This window comes from Epinephelus lanceolatus, chromosome 10 (genome assembly GCF_041903045.1).
Source record: "Epinephelus lanceolatus isolate andai-2023 chromosome 10, ASM4190304v1, whole genome shotgun sequence".
NCBI classification, from domain to species: domain Eukaryota; kingdom Metazoa; phylum Chordata; class Actinopteri; order Perciformes; family Serranidae; genus Epinephelus; species Epinephelus lanceolatus.
In genome coordinates, this window is record NC_135743.1 from 24,372,996 (window position 1) to 24,394,144 (window position 21,149).

Here is a 21,149-nt window from a genome sequence, read left to right on the forward strand (position 1 = left end):
GCAGATATTTCTATTTAGAGGGTGCAGGTTTCAGTCAGGCCTAGCCTAGCATGCCGGTACCACTGGGCTTTTGTCTCTATGTTTCCTGCCAAAGATCACGGTCTTTGAAGTGGTTTTTGTCTCAGAACAGAGCAGCCTATTAAAGTAGTGACCAGCGAGTGAAGCTGGAGGGGAGGAAATCATGTACAGCATACAGGTATACAGCATCAGTAGGGCACGCAACTATCCCTCTAACCACTGCCCCTGTTTCTCTGTCTTTCTCAATCACACACACACACACACACACACATACACACACACGCAGTTTAATAATGTTTCAGTTTTAGAAAATGAGTCACTGCTATTGTTAATTCTGTTTAGTTTGTAGTTTGCATGCAGTACCAATATACGTTGTCTGCCCTCTTCAATAATTAAAGAATATTAAATAGTAAAACTGCCTCAATGCTTTAAGTAAAATAAACAAAATAAAATAATCAAAAGAATTGGTTTACTTTGGAGAAAGTCACCATCTTTTATCACCAAAAATAAATTTAGCACCATAATCAATGAACCAATAAGGGACAGAGATAAGTTGAAGAGGAGGGACTGTAAAGACAAAGGAGGAAACCACCCTGTCCCTCACCAAAACCTGTACCCAGACAGACATGTCACTCTACAAGTCACTTCACAGTCATGATGCGAGGTAGCTCAGCATTGTCGAGGGAGAACATTCACTAAACGTCGGGTAAGTGCCTCATTCACACAGCTTGCTGCTTCTTAAGTTTCCGAAACATGAAACCACAGGCAGATAAACTTTAACACTGCTCATCTTTGGTCTTTTTTAGCTCTTTTCTGTGATCTACTACAAACACAGCCTAGTGTAGTGTGCCGCTATTGATCTTCTGTTGCCCGTGGAGGCTGAAACTTCAGGTTTCTCTCTCGTGACTCCAGTCCTTTACTTGCGAGCTGTGGGGAGGCTTGCTGTCAAGTTCATGTCCTGTCAAAGGATGTGTAAATCTGAGGTTTCCCCCCCACCGTGTAAGCACTGAGATAGTACTGTGACTGCAAGGAGCTCAAAGACCTGCTAACTATGTCATAACTCTGCAAGAGTGCATTGTAGATTTGAGGAGCATCAGGGGGAATTTGATTATTGCACAAGCCAGTTTATAACAAAATCAAATGCTGTCTAAAGAGAGAAAAGATAGAGGCAAGGTTTGCAGGGGCTTAGAGCATAAAAAACAGGACACAGTACGACAACAGTAAGGCCAGCGGCTTCAAGAGAACTCTACTGTATGCTTTACTTGGACGCATAATCGAAAATTATGCACGACAGGTGCATCACAATAGAGTAGGAAGACGGCCGCAATATTTGAAAATACAATCCAACAAACAGTTGACGAAGTTTATGGACTGGCGCTCCACTCACCACCAAAAGACAGCAACATTTCTGAGCTGTCTGCCAATGAAAAGAGAATATCCTTATGAAGATTAAAGGTCTGTATACTACACAACACATTAAACTACTGCAAAATGTCCTTGCGCACACATTAACGTGTTGTTTACTGAAGTTGCTTTAAAGGTATTCACCCTAAAATACACTGTAGAAGGCCGCATAAATCCACCCGCAATATTACCATCGTCACACACTTCTGTGACTACCCCAGTAATATAATTATACCACCATATATTACATATATTATCATAATTGCTATTATTATAATCGTTGTTGTTTTTATTACTGTTGTTTTTTTATTATTATTATGAAAAAGGAAATTCATGTGTCTTAAAATAACTGCTATGAAATATCCATGACTGCATACTGTACAGAAGAAATTTAAATTGGACATTAAAAAAAATATATGGAGACGTCGGTGGCTTAGTGGTAGAGCAGGCACCCCATGTACAAGGCTGTTGCCGCAGCGGCCCAGGTTCGACTCCAGCCTTTGGCCCTTTGCTGCATGTCATGTGTCTCCCTCTCTCTCTCCCCCTTTCACACTTCACTATCCTATCAATTAAAGGCAAAATAATGCCCTAAAAAATATCTTTAAAAAAAAAAAAATAATAATAATAATATATATAAATATATATATATATATATATATATATATATATATATATATATATATATATATACGTCATTTCATAGATTTGTGACTCTGACCTAAGTTGTATGATATAAAAAATTGGCAATATATTATAATTCTGATCAGGCAGTGCTTCTTTGACAGCCGCACATTCTCAACTGCTTTATATCCATGTACGCAGACGATACAGTAAGCTTTGCTGAACTGATGCATGCTCTATTTGCATGATAATTTCCCTTACGTGCTCTCAACACTGCGCACTTAGCATTATAAATTGTGTAACTGTAATTTCTTTTATTCAAATTAATAAATGAACACTAAAGTGAAACCTTAGGCCTGCTAGACTGTTGTTAAATACAGTAATCTGATACCAAAGCTGTTCCACTGTCACTTTCACTCTCTGCGCTACATGCTGTTGCGTTTAAATCATAAATTAAATAATAGAGAGCTGTTTTGAATCACTTCTTTTTGGCGAACATTTTCCAATAATTTAAATTAATTAATGTGATCAAGAGCACAGAGAGTGTGTTTTGGAGAGCGCGCATGCAAAAATGCATACACATTTCAAAAACATTCCAGTAACAAGACAACTAAATGTCATTTCGTTTCACATCTACTTTCCATTTACAGTCAACATCAGACGACCAAATGGGGTTGCAATTGTGCAAAAAAAAAAAAAAAAAGCCTCTGTAATAGCTCACAGTACTTGTGACCTCCGCTTCAGAAACCAACCGCACACTGTATAATCATAAAAGTTCTTTATAGACTTCAGACTGTGTGAAGATGACAACTTCTCAGGCATCCGGTACTTTCGACACACTCCATGCGTTCTCAATTTTAGGTGTAAAATTCCAAATATTTCTGTCATACTTACATATTTGCATGTTCCAACCCCGTGCGCTCTTGCATTTGATGTTTATCGTGTCCAAATACAGTCAACCAAATACAGTTATTGTTTTTGACGCTCAAACTTTACTCATGTTTACTCTTGTGTACAGTCATTAGTCATGGTTTCATATACTGTTAGGGCTTTGTGGCTTTAGAGTGTGTATGTGAGTGCCGAATATCAAAGCTTTCACAAAACGGAGTACATTTCCACACATCAACCAGACATTTCAGACACGATATGAGACAGTTGTGATTGAGGAAAGTTTTTCACCATATTTGAAACTCTGTGTGGATTCCACTGGTTGTAAAGATATAACTACATGGGTGGGTTACTTGCAGTAAAGTAAAAGTTAAATTAAAATATATAGAGAGATATAAATACCATACTAAAATATATTTTATAAACTGTCCTGTAAACTATCTAAAAATCAACTTGTTGTAATATAAACAAATGATGAAAGCACCTCGGTACATTCAGCCCCCTCAACTCTCACTGCAGGTAATGCTGTCTGGAAAGGGTGGAAAAAAAACTAACTGTCCAAACCACAGAGAGACATATTATGTGTTAATCACAAACCAATCCCTGCCGTTATTTGCAAGCTGATTTTCCTACTCACAATTTAGCATTTCTCGAAATGTCACATATCTGATAACCACCTGACAAGTAGATAGCACCAATTTTAATATAGTGTGGGCATTATCTGATGTGATCTCTGTCTGATTATTTTTCTTCCGATGACTTTCTTTTCTCAGACTTTTAATAACATTTCTACAAACCTCAGAAATGATCCGAATCAACAACACCCAATACTTCCACTTCCTGCAGCAGGCAGATGCCTTACGTCGCTCGGGGACGCTCTGCGATGCCATCATTTCTGTAAAAAGTCAAACTTTTAGGGCTCATCGGCTAGTGTTGGCCTGTGCTAGCAGAAGACTAGCGCAGCAGCTAACCCAGGGAGACCCGGACAGCCTGGTCCACTGCACGCTGGAGTATTTCTCACCACGCACCTTCCAGCAAGTTCTAGACTTCACATACACACAAACTCTTGAGGTGTCTGAGAACGACCTGCACCTGCTGCTGAGAGCGGCTCAGCTGTTGGAGATGCAGCCGCTGGAGGACCAGTGCCGCAAACAGCTGGACAACCTCGTCTACACAGCCAGAGAGGACGGCAAAAGAAGGGAAATCACATGCATCAAAGAAGAAGAAGAAGGAAGTGCAGAGGAGAACGATCAAAAGCAAAAAGGGAGTCCAGTTCAAGAGGAGAAACTCCAAGAGGCTTCTTCCCCTGTGGAGGAGGCGAACGACTGCATTATCATGGAAAACCTCTCGCTCTCTGATCCTGCTAAGAACCCTGACAGTCCGCCATCCCCGAGAAAGAAGCCCAAACTACCCCCTGTATCAGCACCATCCAGTAACAGAGACAGTGTTATCACGAGGCCTGCCAGCAGCAGTTCCTCCTTCTCCTCTCCCTGGACTTTCCCTCCAAACATGTGGAGCTCAGTGAGCACCCTGAGGCAGATAGCGGAGAACTATTCGAGCTTAATTGCAGCTCATCCCCTTCAGTCCCCAAACCAGTCCTCTGTAGCATACCCATTCTCCCTCTCTGCCCCCCACATGTTCCCCCTGTTCAGCTCTCGTTTTCAGACCCCTGTCCACAGCTCCGTAATGGGCTACTCTGGCTTTTATCCACGTTACACACAAAACCTTTACGCCGGGTCTACAGGGATGGGGAGCATAATCAAGCAGAGCCTGTTGAAAAGAAAAAAACCCAGCCAGAGAGTGTTTACTGGGGCCGCTCAAACCAGCGAGCTGAGGTAAGTCAGCGTTCGGACATGATTTCGGAAACTTTTTTTTTCAGTTGTTGTCTCCTTATTTTTCCTCTCACAGTCATTTAGAATCCCCTAATTTGCTCAGTTGTTCCCTTGCGACAGCTATGGTACCTGACTCACTGCTGTTTGTCTGTGATTGAGCCTCCTGCACTTTCCAACTAGAGCAGTTTCACCTGTTAACCCTTCGCTACCCGTCCTAGTTTGTCTTTTTCTTCCTTTTTTTTTTTTTTTTGAGAAATCATAATCCCAGTTTTCAAAACAATCCCAGCACAAGAGCAAAAGACATTCAAGTTAATTTTACAATAAAGATAATTATAAGTTTTAATGTTTTTTGTTGGATTAAAACAAACATACTTAGCTCTAATTCTGAATGAATGTACTGCTCCCCTGTTGTGATACTACTAGATAAGAGTGAAACCCTCTTGACTTTGTTTTTTGGCTGATTTACCTCCTTTTGTCAAGTCTATACGTCGTGTACAGTGTTCCACACAGTGTAACTACTAAGTGTGTTAAGGGGAGCCCCCTAAATTTCTCCCCTTCTTTGCAGAATTCAAGATTTTCCACCCACTGAAACACGGTTTCAGTGTTTAGACTGGCCCCGTCTGTACCACAAGAAATTGTTCAAAACATTTTTGTGTGTTTGTGTGTAGGGGTAAAGGGCTATTTTTCGGTGTCTCTTCATCATTCTGCTCTTTCTACTGTCACGTTATATGAAAGTTAAAGGCGCTTATACCCAGAATGAGCGCTATAAATATCTTGTGGTCGTGGATAGAGAGGAAGGAAAGGGTGTTAAAGGATGTAATCTCTGATAACACATAATGCTGAAAATTTGCAGACAGACACATTTTCTCACGAGAATTTTGCTTGCTGTATAACTCTCCAGTGACATATCTCTTTGGAGCACAAACAAAAAGTATTTTCAGAATTGTTTTTGCAACTGTTGCATCAGAAAATGTATTTTCCACAGGTACCATGAGGTGCCCAAAGCCAGCAGAGAGAGAGTTAAAGACTGCCAACACTGCAGTGCAAGCCCCCGTGGTGATCCAGTGCTGCGGGAGTCAGCCTCCACACCACCAGGTAATGATATGATTATACGCAGCATACTGTTTTTTCATGATCACATCATATTGAACACACTGACATTACTACACAGCACGATCAAAGCTGTCACAGTGCTTATCTTGTGTAGAGCCAATCAAATTAACACACAGTAAGACAGTTCTTGTCGTGACCCCTAACCTCAGCAGCTCCAGCTACGTCGCTACGCAATGGAAAGTGATAAAGAGAGTTGTGGTTTTGAGAGCATGGTGCAGCAGGAGCAGGAGTGTGGTTACTAGATACAGCTAGATATATGCAGTACAGTATGCAGTGCATCGCAACAGTGGTTTGTCCTGTACCAAACAAAAATCATACATATTAATTTATCTTAATTAAGGACTGTAATAGGAATGTAAGGCACTGCAATACACACAAAAAACAACAGAGTGTGTGTGTGTGTGTGTGTGTATGTGCATGTGCGAGTATGATAGTTTGTCTTGTACAATCAAGCTGATTAACTTGTTTTATCTGACGGAACATTATGTTCATACTTGAAGAGATTAGGCTTTGGTAAAACTGTGTTTTAGTGTCTGCAGTGTCTTAACTTAGGAAAAGTAATACAAGTGCATCATAATACTGCTCAGGCACTTATTGAAAATCTGTCTCTATTATGTAACTACATAAAATGTGTAAAAGCATGTAGATGAAAAAGAGTATAAATGAAGCATTCAAGCACCTGTGTTCAGTGGTGCTTTGCGGTGTTTCATTATATGGTTTTTATTTGTACCTAAATTTCATTAGTGTGTTAAAAGGGGCAATGTAAATTAAAGCATTATCTATATACGCTGTTAGGTCTTTTAAGTGTGAACTACAGAGAAATATTGGACAGGAAGCATGCTAATGGCAACAGGTCTCAGTAGCTTGTGTTTAGAGTGGTGAGTGTTCAATTGTTGTGGTTTATTCTCTCAATTTCCCTCACTACAGTACACCCCCTACCTATTTCAGCATCCTGTCTATATACTACGAGGCCCAAGTTTTCACTTTAGAAACCCTAAAAAACATATAAGGGACTGAAAGGCTTCAGAGTTGCTGCTTTAACCTCAAAATCACACCTTTGTAATTTTAAAAAGACTCACTAAGATATGTGGCTGTGTTTGAGACACGTGTGCAGTGTGACAGGAAAGTAAGCTTGTACAAACTGAATTTATTGTGTTGCAACAGGATGCTGGTCTAAAAAAGACTTGTACCTCTGAAAGGTGATTAAATTACTGTGTATATGACTAATACAGTATTGTTAACCTTGTGAAGTAAACTGTATTTATTAACTGGTATTATGATTAATTACTATCGTGTCAAGGCGTTCAGGGAGTATAATCATCCTGAGTGAAACTGCTACTGTCAGTTTAACCGGGACTCCACTGTTTCATTATTAATTAACCTGCTGATTACTTTTGAAATAAATCGGTTAATGGTTCGGTCTATAAAAGTTAGAGAACAGTGAGAAAGTCCAAGTTTGTTTTATTTAAAGAGCACATATTATAATCCTTTTCAACAAGTTTACATAGGTTATGGAGGTCCCTAAAAATATGTCTTTGAAGTTTGTTGCTAAAAATCCACTCCAGTCCTGAATTTAAGGACGCCTATAAACCCCTCAGTTTCAGCCCTGCACAAAAAGCACCGTTTCTGTGTCTGTAGCTTTAAATGCAAATGTCAAATGACAAAGACATGGCCGGTGTTGGAGGCACTTTAGTTAAACCGTACGAATCTGACCCAGGCGGAGAGGCTTCTGTCCCCTTGAGTCTATAATTAGTCTATAACTGAAACTAATGTTAGCCACGCTAGCTACCATGCTAACATCACAGTCAACAGGCCACCACGTTATACACAATAAAACAATAGAAAATGGACAAACTTACAGCTCCCATGTATGAAGTTGGGTCATGGACAGTCGGCACAGATCCGTGCTTTATCTTGAGAAATGCACTGAATCCTGCTTTGTACTGGCTCTCGTTGAGAAAGCAGTCCGAGGTAAAATGGTTAGCACACACATACAATAATTGAGCAGTTGTTGTGGGTATATTTCCATTAAAAACAAAATGAATCCACTGGGTCCTCAGATCCTCAGACGCGTGTTCTGTGTGTGTTTGTTTGTGCAGCCAAAAACAGTGCAACTGCCGTGCTTTGCGTGTCACTTTGACATCTTTGCGTTTTGGAGGGAATGAAAGAGGTCAGCAGCAGTTATCCTGATTTAATGGGTGGAACAAACATCTAAACACCAATGAAATGCAGGGAAAAGAGAGAGCATGGACTTGGGGTTTGTAGACAGGCCGGGGACACATATTTTTGTTAGAAACCCATGGTAAAGTGCATTTTGCATAATATGTACCCTTTAACCAGCAGTCAAAAACCCAAAGATAAAATTTGCTATCATACAAAAGAAGAAAAGCATCAAACAAGAGGAGCTGGAACTACAGACTAAAACCATTAATAATTATCGAATCATTTGCCAATTAATTTTCTTGATTAATCTACTAATCAAGCAGCTCTAAAATGAATTAAGTTCACCTTCTTGCAAGTAATTTGTCCTTTTGGTGGCCTGCAAATCTCACTGCTCTTTAAAGTTATGGTTGGTAACTTATATAAAAATAACTTTGCGTCATATTTGCTGAAACTGTCTCTATATCCATACAGCAGCACTGTACATGAGGCAGTCAGAGAAAAAAAACCCTCCTCATTACTGCTTCTAATGTAGTTTAGCAGAAGTTTAGACAGGAAGGATCTCTTTACGCTCTGATTCAGAAATCTGTCTGCCTCATTCCAGTTTCTAATCTATCAGCTGACTATGGGCACTGCTCTAAATATATCCAACCAGATTTTGCCACGATCTCCTTAAGGCAATCATATCATTGCTGTCAAATTTGAAACCGTTCTACTCCCTGCTGCAATCAGTTGTCATTTAAGGACAAACACATGCAACCCTCCTTCAGCATATCCACTGCCCAGTCCTGCTCCTCATCCCATCATCATCATCATCATCATTGTCCAACATCCCGCTTTTCACCTCCACCACCAGTGTCAGGGGGAATATTCCTAAATTAACCACTGCATCTCTACCCCCTAAACTTTTACACATCATGAATGATGAAAAATGTTTGCTGATTAAAATGGCCTTTGCTGGAATATAGTGCAGCTAATGAAAAGCACTCATTAGAGCTTAGGAGTCTTGAATGCAGCTGTCAATCATGTCAGTCATTCAGTCAAACTGTTTACACTGATCAGATATAAATCAAGATTCTGTTACTGCATTGCCCTTTTTCTCACCTCAACTGTTTTCAGAAACATATTTTAGTGTACTGTTTAGCTGTACCATGAGAGAGTTTGCCCTAGCCAGTGGCAGGTCGGCAGTGCTTGCAGCTAAACTGTAAAAACAGGTAAAAAAATAGGCAATGAACAGAATCTCGAATCATATTTGCTCAGCGCTGCCTCGTTTGACTGCAGTTCATGAGCACTCATTGACATGACTGAGCTGCGTTAGAGACTCCTCGGCTCTGAATGGTTGCTTTCGTTCACGTGTGGTGGATACTTGCAAATGTTTTTGTGAAAACTACGAGGAGTCAGAGGAACATAATTTTGTCCACAGATTATCTGTCTCATCATATGCTACTATAGTGACAGTTGTTTAAAATATGACAAAATGTTTTATGGAAGTTACCAACTACAGCTTTTCATGTGTTTTTCTAGGACTAAACTAGGACATAAACATTATAATTTCTACATAGGGGCAAAAGAAAAAGCATAAGGGCAGAAAACAATACCTGCTCACATCTATTACTGTGTTAAATAGTAGTTAGAATGAAAATGTGGGGGCTCTATACCTTCCTCTACGTCGCTTTGACAGGAGTGCCGGCTGCTGCAGGAGTTGAACCAAAACTGAAATATGGTGTCTTTATAAAAACAGAAGGCTCTTCAATGCCCACCACAGTGTTCACACCTTGTCCTGTTTCCCTTATTTGTTGTTTTCACAGGTGAGGTGTGTGCAGGGTGTCGGTTCTGTGGAAGAGATGATGTGGCGCAGCATGAACCGCAATCCCTTCGACAAGAACACAGAGGAGAAAAACCCTACCAGTGCCAACACTGTCCCAAAAAGTTTAGTCTGAAACACCAACTGGACACACACCATCGAGTTCACACCGGTAAGCACATTGTTAAATCGGCAGTGAAAGACGAAAAGTGCTTCGTCTGATAGCTTCGCAGAAGCTGCTGATATCATGTATTTTTTCAGAAACAAAGTTGTAACTCCAGCTCTGTGCCCAGTACTCACTGAGTACGTACATACAACACGTTTGGATCTAAGACTATGAAATATAATTGTAAAATTACAAATAAACCTTAATCCCAACATTCTTATATATATTTCTTGTTGTCCAAAAGTGGAGACAGATAAACTGGGCCATGTGTGAACTTTGACTATAAGAAGCCAGTGGCATTAAACGACTGAAAAGTAATGGCAGGATCAGTTGGAGGTTACTTTAACGTCTCTAAAGGCAAACAGATCAGAGACAGGTTCGTTGTTAGTAAGTTTTTTAGCTTATGGGACCATCTCAGCACTTTTGCATGTTTTCACTACGAAACATTACTGATGAACATTTTCCAAAGCAGACCTTTGTGTTATAGATTTTCTTAACCAAGCTTTACTCATTTTAATATTATGAAACACACCTTACAGGAACCTGAAACTTCCGTGAGAGAGAAAATCCACTGAACAGTAATCATGTCAGATGTAATGCTTTTGAAGCTATTATGGTTATTTCTGTGGTGTAATGTAATTCAAAGTGTGCCTTTGCAAATGTGTTATCACGCAATGATAGTTGCACGGTATCATCAGTATTCAGCACGATACATTACGTATGTTTAGCTAATTATTCTGCAAGTTGGATGTTGTGCAAAGTTAGAATAATTAAAAAACACTGGCTAAAACAAAGCATGTGTTTAAAAAATAATTAGTTAATTAATTAAATAGTTAATTAGTTGAAATGTGCTGTTAAACCACAGAAAGGGTGCTAAACAGATACCTTACAAAATAGGTCACTTTTTTCAGATAGACTGGGTCGGCATTCAAGATAAATTATAAATAAAATGTATTTTTGCCTATTATATTGAATATTTGAATTTGTCCTAAAATTGAAAAATGCTAACCGTATATATATTTCAACTAATATAAACTAATAACTATATTTTTTTCAGACTATCTCTCACACACAATTTTCAAAAGCTCAAGGATTTGCTATTGAGTTTTAATGTTACCTGTATTTTGTGTTTCAAATGATAGCTGATAACTATTAATTTTTTAATATCTGTTACATCAATATACAATCATGGATATACATATCTGTAAGTTGTACATAACTGTATACGCAGTTTATGTCTCAACAGGACAAAGAAAGACAGGATAAACTGCAGACAGGTGTCGTCCCTGAATATGAAAATAACAAATGGTCGAACACGCCTAAAGTTATATAAGCCCTCTGTCATGTAAGCACACCTCTCTTTTCCCCATTTAAAGGAGAGAAACCCTTCGAGTGTCGTCTCTGTGGTCAGCGCTCACGGGACTACTCAGCCATGATCAAGCACCTGCGGACTCACGGCGGGGCCACGCCCTACCAGTGCACGGTGTGCCTGGAGTTCTGCAACAGTCTGGTCGCCATGCAGAGGCACATCAAGAGCCATGCGGTGCAGGACTTCCCTCCCGACTGGAGCATCAACAGCACCTACCTGTATAACTCACACATCTGAGCCTCACACAGACACTGCTGTTGACACAGAGTTCTCATAAGAGTAACTTTAGTTTGTGCCTCCCATGACCTATCAATACATTTCAATAACAGAGCAAAGTGCCTGTGATGAGGGATACTGTTAGAAAAGCCAAGAAAGTCCTTTAACACTTACTGCTGTTTTTAAGTTATAACAATACACAACAGACACAAACTAGAGCTATCACAGGTGTTGCAGTTACATCTGAACTGAAACTGCTTCACATTCACAACTATAGAACAGAGAAATGTGGCACTAATTTCCAATGAAATGTCAGAAAAGGTACTGAAAGTGATTTCCATTTCACATTAGGGTCATGTATGTGTATTAAAGCCACATCAACAGCTCCGCCTCATCAAATGACGCAGGGGCACCTTCCCTCTTACTTTCATAATTATTGGACCGCATGTGTAAACTTTGTAAGTTTGACCTAGGTTTATAGCACCCTCATGAGGGCAACCACTGGAACAATCAGTGCTTTTTCTGTAGTAGTGCTCACAAATACATTTCCATGTCGAAATGGGACCAGCGGCTGAGAAGTCAGAATCTGTCTGTGTGTCTACAATAATTCATTACACCATCTAGTAGATTCAAATCTCTAAAATAGTGCCTTTGTCCTGTGTTAGTTTACTCTCAGAGAAAAGCAGAGAAGAGAGGGGTGGAAGGGTTCTCCACTGTCAACATGACCTCAAGGCCTGGCACTGCTTATGAGACAAAACTCAGCCAAATCCCATTTATTTTACCATTAAAGCATTTTAAGAAGACTGCATTCATGTAACACTGACAATAAGGAATGTTGTGAACAGCTTATTAAAGTGTTCTGGTTCATTGAGTTAAGAATAACTGAGCTTTTGCAGGCAGCTACAACAGCTACGCATTTTATTTATTTTTTTCTTCTTCCATTAGTAGATTTTAGTGTAATTTGTTTACTTTAGTAGATATATTGTCAGCCACTGATGCAGGGCTGGCTTCACTAGTTGCAGTTCAAAGGCTTGGATATACTGAGTAAATACCAAGAGGTATTTTACCTGCCTCTCTGCAAGCACCACACAAGTTACACGACTGTGAAGTTATGCCAGAAGTCCCCATATCATATGTACAGTATGTAATCATGCTTTCAAGCCTGTTTCCACTGAAAGCTGTTTGATTTGTACATTATTTTCTCAATATGGGGTATAAGATGAATGTTTGTTTTTCATTTATAGGCTTTAATGGATCAATATGCCGTGTTTTAAACTACTGATGCATTGAATAAACAAGCTTTCAGACAACAACTATCTTTGAAATTCTTTGTCATTTGTACAGATAGTGAAAGAGATGTTAATGTTTTAAGGAAATGCTGGGCAAGAGGGGGCAGCAAACCAATTTTTTTAGCATTAAATCTAAGAAAAAGTAATTAAAGTACGCTGTTATTACTTTGCTGGGAAAAGAAAAAAAACTATAGGATTTTAGCTTGACTTTAAAGCTGGGGTAGGATTCTTATTTTGAGGCATTTTTTTGTTCTATTTGTTGAACTTATCTTTACAACCCGATAGCGATCAATAAATGAAATGTTCTGGAAATAAATAAATAAATAAAAAACCCAGTATCTGTGGCAGTTGCAGGGCTGAGTTAAGCCCATCTGTCTGACAGTAAACCAAACAATACAAGTGTTAATAGTTTAGCCTTCTGCTAACCGGAGCCAAAGGCTCCTGGCTGCTGCTTCATGTTTACATTTACACAGGCTTAGCTTATGTTAGTTAGAGTCGCGAATCGCACTGTGTCAACAGCCTCACTGCTGCCACAGACCACCTCAGCAATATCTATGGCCACGCAAATCGAGCCAGCACAAACCCCAGCTCTGGACGAGTGGACAACTCCTGACCTCCCGCCAGATCAGCCAGAAGGTCAGACCTGGCTTCCACTGGCCACCAGCCTGATATTGTGCTGACAGAATTTTAGCCAATACAGCCACTTACTGAAGGTCCGTTTCCTGAGCTGCTGCCCTACAAGGAAAGCAGTCCACAACAGAGAGAAGCGAGGCAAAAGGACAGTGGGGTGGCTAACGTTAGCTTGCTAATCCTTCTCTCATTTTTGGTCTGATAGAGAGAAAGAGATCAGGACAAGACCGGGCAGAGTGACTGCACCATTCACAACTCCACAATGATGTACGATTATATAAATCATATTATGGGAAGCTCTGGGTTACTACAAGAAGCACGTGTATATGCCTGTGGTCGTGGGGTGGGAGGGGCTTAGGACAGAGCGGGGAGAGAGGCGAGCTGCCAACACATATCCCCACACATAACGGGTCCATGTCATTGGTTCGACAGCCCATTAGTCCGACTAAACCTAACCAGACCTTAACCACCGGGCATCATAATGATTTCAGAACGGACTTCGGAACAATGAGTTTAATATGGTCGGAACAATGGGATGTCGAACCAATGGGCTGTCGAACCAATGGGCAGTTCCCCACATAACAGCATTAATGACTATAAAATCATGAAGTATAAAGTCTAGCCTGACTTCTTACAATGTGAAGAAGATGAAGTGTCTTTTGTGTTTTGCAATTTAAACGAAAACCTTTTCTTTCTTTCTACTGCGGATACAGAAACTGGTTTCCCTCATAAATCCTTTCCATTGCCCTGGCCCAGGAGCAAATGTAATATTGTGACCAGTTTGTTGTCCAGCAGTCTGTGTTGGGGTCCCTGTGTCTACACATGACATGTACAGTACATGACATCTCACAGAGACTGATAATCCACTTTAACAGATAATCCATTTAGCCATCATTGCAGGCATCATGCATCACATCTGATGATTTAAGAGGCCTTTTTCACAGCAGCCATTTTGACTTGTCATAGTCAGAAAAGCACAGGTGCCACTAATAACATTAACCATGGCTCTGTTCTACTCAAGTGTTGCATTAAGCTATGACACTATGCACAATACCAGGAGCTTAAAATTGAAGCAGCTAACTGGAATTGGCCCATAGCTTAACCCCGTCTTGGAAAAGTAATTGTCCAATCATAGCTAAACAACCAGAAAAGGCCCGTTCTGAGTCCAGACCTTTGAATCCGACTACTCCGAGTAGAAAGAATTGTCTGGCATCATGACACGAAGCAGCAGTTTCTCGGCTGAAAAACAATCCATCCAATGAGCGCCGTGGGAAGATTAACAATAGTCATCAGCGCCACGAATGGAACAAGTGCCGTTGTCATGCTGTTGTCAAGCTGTATGCAGGAACCAAAGAGGGGTCGATTTTTTTTACATAAATGGTATGGTATAAATGCTATATCGCCTAACATCACTGTTTTTACTTTGCTACACTCCACTCTTAAAACCCTGGCAACACTGGCATATTGGCATAGCTACACATCAGTGTCAACTTAAGATGACATTTGAGTTTAAATGATGAGATACGCTGATCTCTAGTGATTGGTTAGGGAATCCCCCTCCCCCGCGGAAATCAGACAGAGCGGAGGCAATGTGAGACCAGAAATGGAACTAGGTTGTAAGGAGCTGATGATTCTGTCTGATATGAGGTTTAGATTTCTTCACATGCTGAACTGCTGATCATACGAGGCAATATAAGAGCAATACTAGGCGTCTAGGGAGGATGAAGATTGGTGTCTTTTTTTAGCCTTTCCACAACCAAAAACAACAGAGCAAAAGAATAATGAATGAGTATGAGTATATACACATGATCCCTAGAACATAGTTAGTGTATATTAGTACATCTCACTCTAGGTTCAGAAGGAGCTACGTTTTGAGCGCAACAACCATCAACACAAGAGAATTCAGTTAAGTGCAACTGTAGTTTGCTTATGAATAGCAAAACAATGCAACCTGCATCACATTAACACAAACATGAACAAAAACTGGGCCCTTTGAACCAACTAAAACTTTCGTCACAATTTCAAGTAACATCCAAGTCAGTGTCTGAACATTGCTGCAAACCATGGACACATAACATCTGTACATTTCATACGTATCATATCAACATTTCTAAAGTGACATAGTAGGCTATATGAGCTGACTTTGTCATCAGGAGATGGAGGGAATGGTGGATGGCATGACACCTGAGAGAGACCAACAAAAACACAGTTGTTTTAGCGAGTCATCACTGTGTTTTCATGGGTGATAGACCCACAACATGTGGCTGTATAAGCAGAGACACTGCTGCGTTTTGGTCCAGGATTGTGCCATCAAATCCAGGTATTTTAAGCCTAAACATGATCTTTTGCGAACCATAACCACGTGGATTATTTGTGCCCAAACCAACCCACACAATAACCACAGGGCTGTTCAAACGTAAAGTTTTAATGCATCTGCTACATAACATATAAGTGTAATGTATTTTTGGTTTGCAGAAACGTACAATGCCAACATTTATTTTGGCGTTGGAAAAAATTAGTAAGAGTCAACAGTTCATATCGGACGGAGGTCTGTGAGAGTCTGATGAGTCAGAGTGCACTCTTTAAGTAAAATGTGTGCTCGAGGTGGAACCAATCCAGGTGACTGGTGCAATCCTACCAAAAAGCAGTGGCAATGTAGATCCAACTTCCTGGAAATCAAGCTGGAAGCTCGCCATCCACTGGAATCATTGGATCTTCTTCACTGGATCTTCTCACTCCATAAAGAAGACCTGACATGCATTTACAAACACACTTATAGTCTTTGTTCTTCTTTCCTTTATATTTCATCTTTTGTATCACATGTTGTACATCAGACCAGATCACAACCACATCAAAGTTAACACTGACTGAATGTCAGCACTCATCATATTGAAATTATTTGTTGGTATCTATTTCATCATCTGAATTCTTATTTGATATCAGAATTATTTTTGTCCCAACACAAAATGCTTCTTGACACAATATGAATATCAGACATGATAACAATTAAACTCCTAACTCCTAATATTTGAGAAAGACATTGTATCTAAAAATGAAACCTACAAACCCCTCTCTCAGTAAAAGCTAAATTGTATTTTTTTTGTAAAAGCAGAAACACAGTGGGTCTGACATGACTTGTTTTACCAACTGAGTAAACACAATCAGTTTGCCAAATCATTTTGTTCTTGAACAGAAAAAACAAATTTAAATTAAGTCACCAAAAACCAGGTTACTGCTCGATAAGTAGCAACATGAGGAGTAAGTGATTCAGAATTCGACATACCTTTACATGGTTAATATTAGGGGAGAACAGGGTTGGTTGACACATTCATTAGATCTTGTTTCTTGAAAGGTGCTGTTAAAAAGTGTTGGGACTGAAATTTCCAGAATTGGGGTCAGAGGTCACCTACAGGATCATTTCAGGAGTAAGAAACTTGACATTGAGGTGAAAGGACTTTTAGGATTTTTCCATGTCAAAATGTAAATATTTAGATCTTCTGTGTTTCTATTCTAGGCTTTTACACAGTGGGTTTGTAATTAAAAAGAAATTATTACCATTAAAAAGTGTGAAAGGAGAGTGATAGTTTAGATAGTTTTTGTTTTTTTCTAGCTAGGCTGCAACATGTGGTGGTTAGCTAGGTCGCTAGCAAAAAAATCACAAGTGTAAATTGTGTATGTACATATGTGTGTGTGTGCGTGTGTGTGTGTGTGTGTGTGTGTGTGCATCTATGAGCAAAAGTTAGTAGATCTTTGGAGGAAAACAGCCCCCTCTAGTGAATACATTAGAGAACTACAGATGAACCTTGGCCCTATGTTCTGACTGTAGATGGAATGGCACCTTCGTTGCTTATTGTATGGTCATACAAGTGGATTTATTTCCTAAATCTTAGAACACAAGTCAACCCAACAGGGAAACACATTAAAGATACAGAAATGGACTGAAATTAAACAACTCCACAACTTCTTTTAACCTAACCTCTTCTCTTAAACAATGTTACCTTTGTGACTCAATGACCCAACCTTTTATTTTTGGAGCAGTTTATTTCTCTATGATTGTCTGTGCTTTTTCTTTTCTTCTTTCAAAAATCACAGGTGTAAATGCTTTTCACATTCTCTGCAGTGTTGGGTAAAGCCTACTGCTTTGTATTATTCTTTGTGATGTTATATGAGGATGAAAATGCACTTATAGGAATGATTTTTCCTGCTTATGTTGTCTCGATGCATGATCTGGTTAGGCTGTTGCATTTCAATTTAAAAAATGTCAATAAATTAAACGTGTTAAATCAATTTTTAAGATTTCTTCAATTTTTTTGCATTTTCCTTTATTAAAATTACATAAGGACTACCAATCCCATTGTGTACGACAACCAACCCCACGATGTGGATGGCTGTCACAAGTGCACAAGACATATTTGACAGTTCATAGCTTTTGAACAGAATAAGCTTAAATTCAGGGTAAAGTAAAATCTGAGATTTTTATCTTAACACATTATACATGTTAGACAACACTTGTTGAAAACCTGAAAGACTTAGAACTATATGGTACTTAAATATGGAGTTAGACTGTTTTTTCACCATTTCTGTGTCCAGGATATTTTTTGGACGGGGCGAAAAGCCTGCTTGATGATATAATGGCACAACCCTTAGCATGAGCCATCCTCCTTCACACTAGCCCACATTACTGTGAGGTCGCACTAACAGCAACAATCACCTCTGGGTAGAAAACTAGTAATTGATTACAACTGTAGAGATATATAGCGTCTGCAAAAATTGTAGATTTCTGTTATCATTTTCAGTCGCAGATGTAACGTTTAAAGATATAAAGTTAAACACGTGGTCCAACCCATTTGACATTTCTGTTGTGCTTATTTTAGGTACTTTGTTGCTTTGTTGTCATGTTTGATGAACCAAAAAATCAATACCTGTGCAAGTGTATGCTATATTTTAATATCTGTTGTGTTTTAAACTTACACAGTAAGCTATTGAGGCAGCAGCAGACCAGCAACTCAGTGCTCCGCTACATAAAATGACCTTTTTTGTCAGTGGAGTCTGGTGGCTTTGATATAACTGCTTCAGTTACTGTCAAAAAAAACTATCTGACGGCAAGGTAAAGTGGAGAAAATATTCTAAATATAGCTTCCACTTAAACTTATACTGAACTTTGTTTTTGGGTGGGCCTTTTTGGTAGCTAAAAACTAACTAAGACAATGTCTGCTCAGCACTGTTTGATTTTAATGTGCGTAACATGTGGATTTTCTACCTGGAAGTTATGGTAAATAAACATTGTGATAAGGTCCCTAGAGGCGTTGAGTTTTGTTGTTGTTTGAAAAAATAAAAATGACCATTCTGTTGCAGACTGAGAAGAACGAGGTTAATATTCAGGCACGTCAGTGTCCTCTGGCTGCCAATTTGATTCTGTGTCAGGTGGCTCAAACATGTATGGCTGTACAAGTCCAATAAAGCTGCTAGATGGAACATCCACCGTTATCGTGCTACAATTAAAAGAGGCTGCAGCTTTTCCTGAGTTGGCATGGCTTCAGCACATGCAGCAGACAGCTGCTCCCAGTGTCTCAGAGCAGAGAATACTGCCTATTCTATATTTTCATGATTTTATATACTTGCTGACTTTTTTAATCACTTAAATTTGGCTGAGTGCTTAATAACCCATTTTTCTGTAGTGTGACAAACTCATTACCCATTCATTTTTGCTTTACCCAGACTTTAAGGAGAGTAAGGTCACTCCATTCCTCCTGACATTTTAGACTTCCATTTCACACTGAAATCGAATTGCATTCGATCCTTTCTTGTTTCTGGCCATTTGTGCACAATACCGCCAGACAGTGACCCACGAAATTCCACAGAGAGGTATTTTTAATTTGTCGGGTATCTTATTGACAATTTCAAAGTCAAAGTCATACATTCAATACTCATATTTTGACAGGTGGATCTAGGTTATCCAATCTTTGCATATCTATCAATATATTCAACTATATTCTATTATAAATATTCAACCACTGAACATTGATAATAGAGTAACGGATGTATACCTGTGTGGATACCTGTCCTTCCCCTGATGTAGATGGAGAGATACGTATCTACACATCTATCCATCAATCTATCACAGATGAAAAGAGAAAAATATGTGACATCCACACATACTATGAATCCATTTATGTGTCGATCTTTCCATTCATGAAGAATTGGTGGTTTGATGAGGGATGTACAGATGTCTGAATATCTATCATAAATAGATCCATAAACAGTATCACCCTATAGCAGTGGTTCCCGACTGGTCCAGTCATTGGATTCCAGATTTCTGCTTAGTCATTAGATAACGTCCACACACTTTAATATAGTCAGCATCATACTTGTGTTTGGCCTTAATGTCAAGCTTGGCTGCTGTCTCTGCTGTCAAGTAGCTGTCTGTTAGTCACTCACTCTACAACAAGAAACGGCACTTCAAAATAAAAGTGCTCTGGCGGAAATTCGCTGTACTTGGCAATATAGTGGGGTTTTTTTGACAAATTTGACACATTTGTGAGTCACTTGCAGTTAATTCAGAATGAGCCCAGGACCCACTTTTGGACCGTGACCCAACAGTTGGGAACCACTGCCCTATAGTATATAGATACAATTGAATTAATTGTGTTAAACAGACTTTTCCAGCAAGTGTTAAAACTAACCCTCTGCCTGTTAAAATTAACCTCACCCATAGGATATGTTGTAACATTTCACTTCAGTTCTAGTTTCAGAAAAAAACAAACAGATGTTCATTTGTAGCAGAGATGTGCATGTGGGACGATCTTCCATCTGAGATGAGAAACTGTAACACCTATCACACCTTCAAACAAAGGCTCAAGACCTGTTTTTGGACGATCAGACGTGAACATTTCTAATCAATACAGTACATTGCTCATAGAAATGTTGTTGTTATTTTGCGCTAACCTTCTGCTAACTCACTGTGTGTTAGTGTATTTGATCATACATAATGACTTTTGTATCTTATCTGTTTTTATTTTATATTGCTGCTCTGCATGTCTGAATGTAATGCTAATCTGTATGTTGGTGCTCTGCTGTTGCTTGTTGCTTTGCATGGCAACTGTTCTAGCTTGAAAATTTGTAATTGCTGTGGTTAATGCTGTCTTTACACCGATCGGCTAAAATATTAAAACCCCTGGCTGGTGAAGTGAATAACATTGATCATTTTGTTACAATGCAATGTTCTTTTGGAAAACCTTGGGTCCTGGCATTCATGTTGATACCACTTGACATGCTGCACCCACCCAAACACCATTACAGACCAATACACCCCCTCATGGCAACTGCACCCCCTCAGGTAGGACAATGCACCATGCGACACCATAAAAACTGCTCAGGAATGGCACAGGGGACGTGACAAACAGCTCAAGGCATCAACCTGGCCTTCAGATTCCCCAGATACCAATCTGATCGAGTATTCGTGGGACGGGCCGGTACCTTACCTCACATCCCACAGGACTCAAAGGATCTGTCGACAACGCCTTGTTGCCAGACAACACAGGACACCCCCAGAGGTCCAGTGTCCATGCCTCGACAGGTCAGAGGCTCCGCCGTAGATCAGACTTGGCTCTGACCTGTCGAGGACCGGACAAAAAACCTC

The 21,149-nt window shown here is 39.7% G+C and overlaps 1 protein-coding gene across 1 annotated transcript; it reads left to right on the forward strand.

Annotated features, from left to right (window-relative positions):
* Positions 1–629: 629 nt before the first annotated feature.
* Positions 630–12,904, forward strand: zbtb32 (zinc finger and BTB domain containing 32). Its single transcript, XM_033640335.2, has 5 exons — positions 630–724; positions 3,705–4,766; positions 5,749–5,858; positions 9,845–10,012; positions 11,383–12,904. Exons 2-5 carry the CDS (start codon positions 3,736–3,738, stop codon positions 11,610–11,612), a joined length of 1,539 nt encoding a protein of 512 aa, XP_033496226.2. The 5' UTR covers positions 630–724; positions 3,705–3,735; the 3' UTR covers positions 11,613–12,904.
* Positions 12,905–21,149: the final 8,245 nt, after the last annotated feature.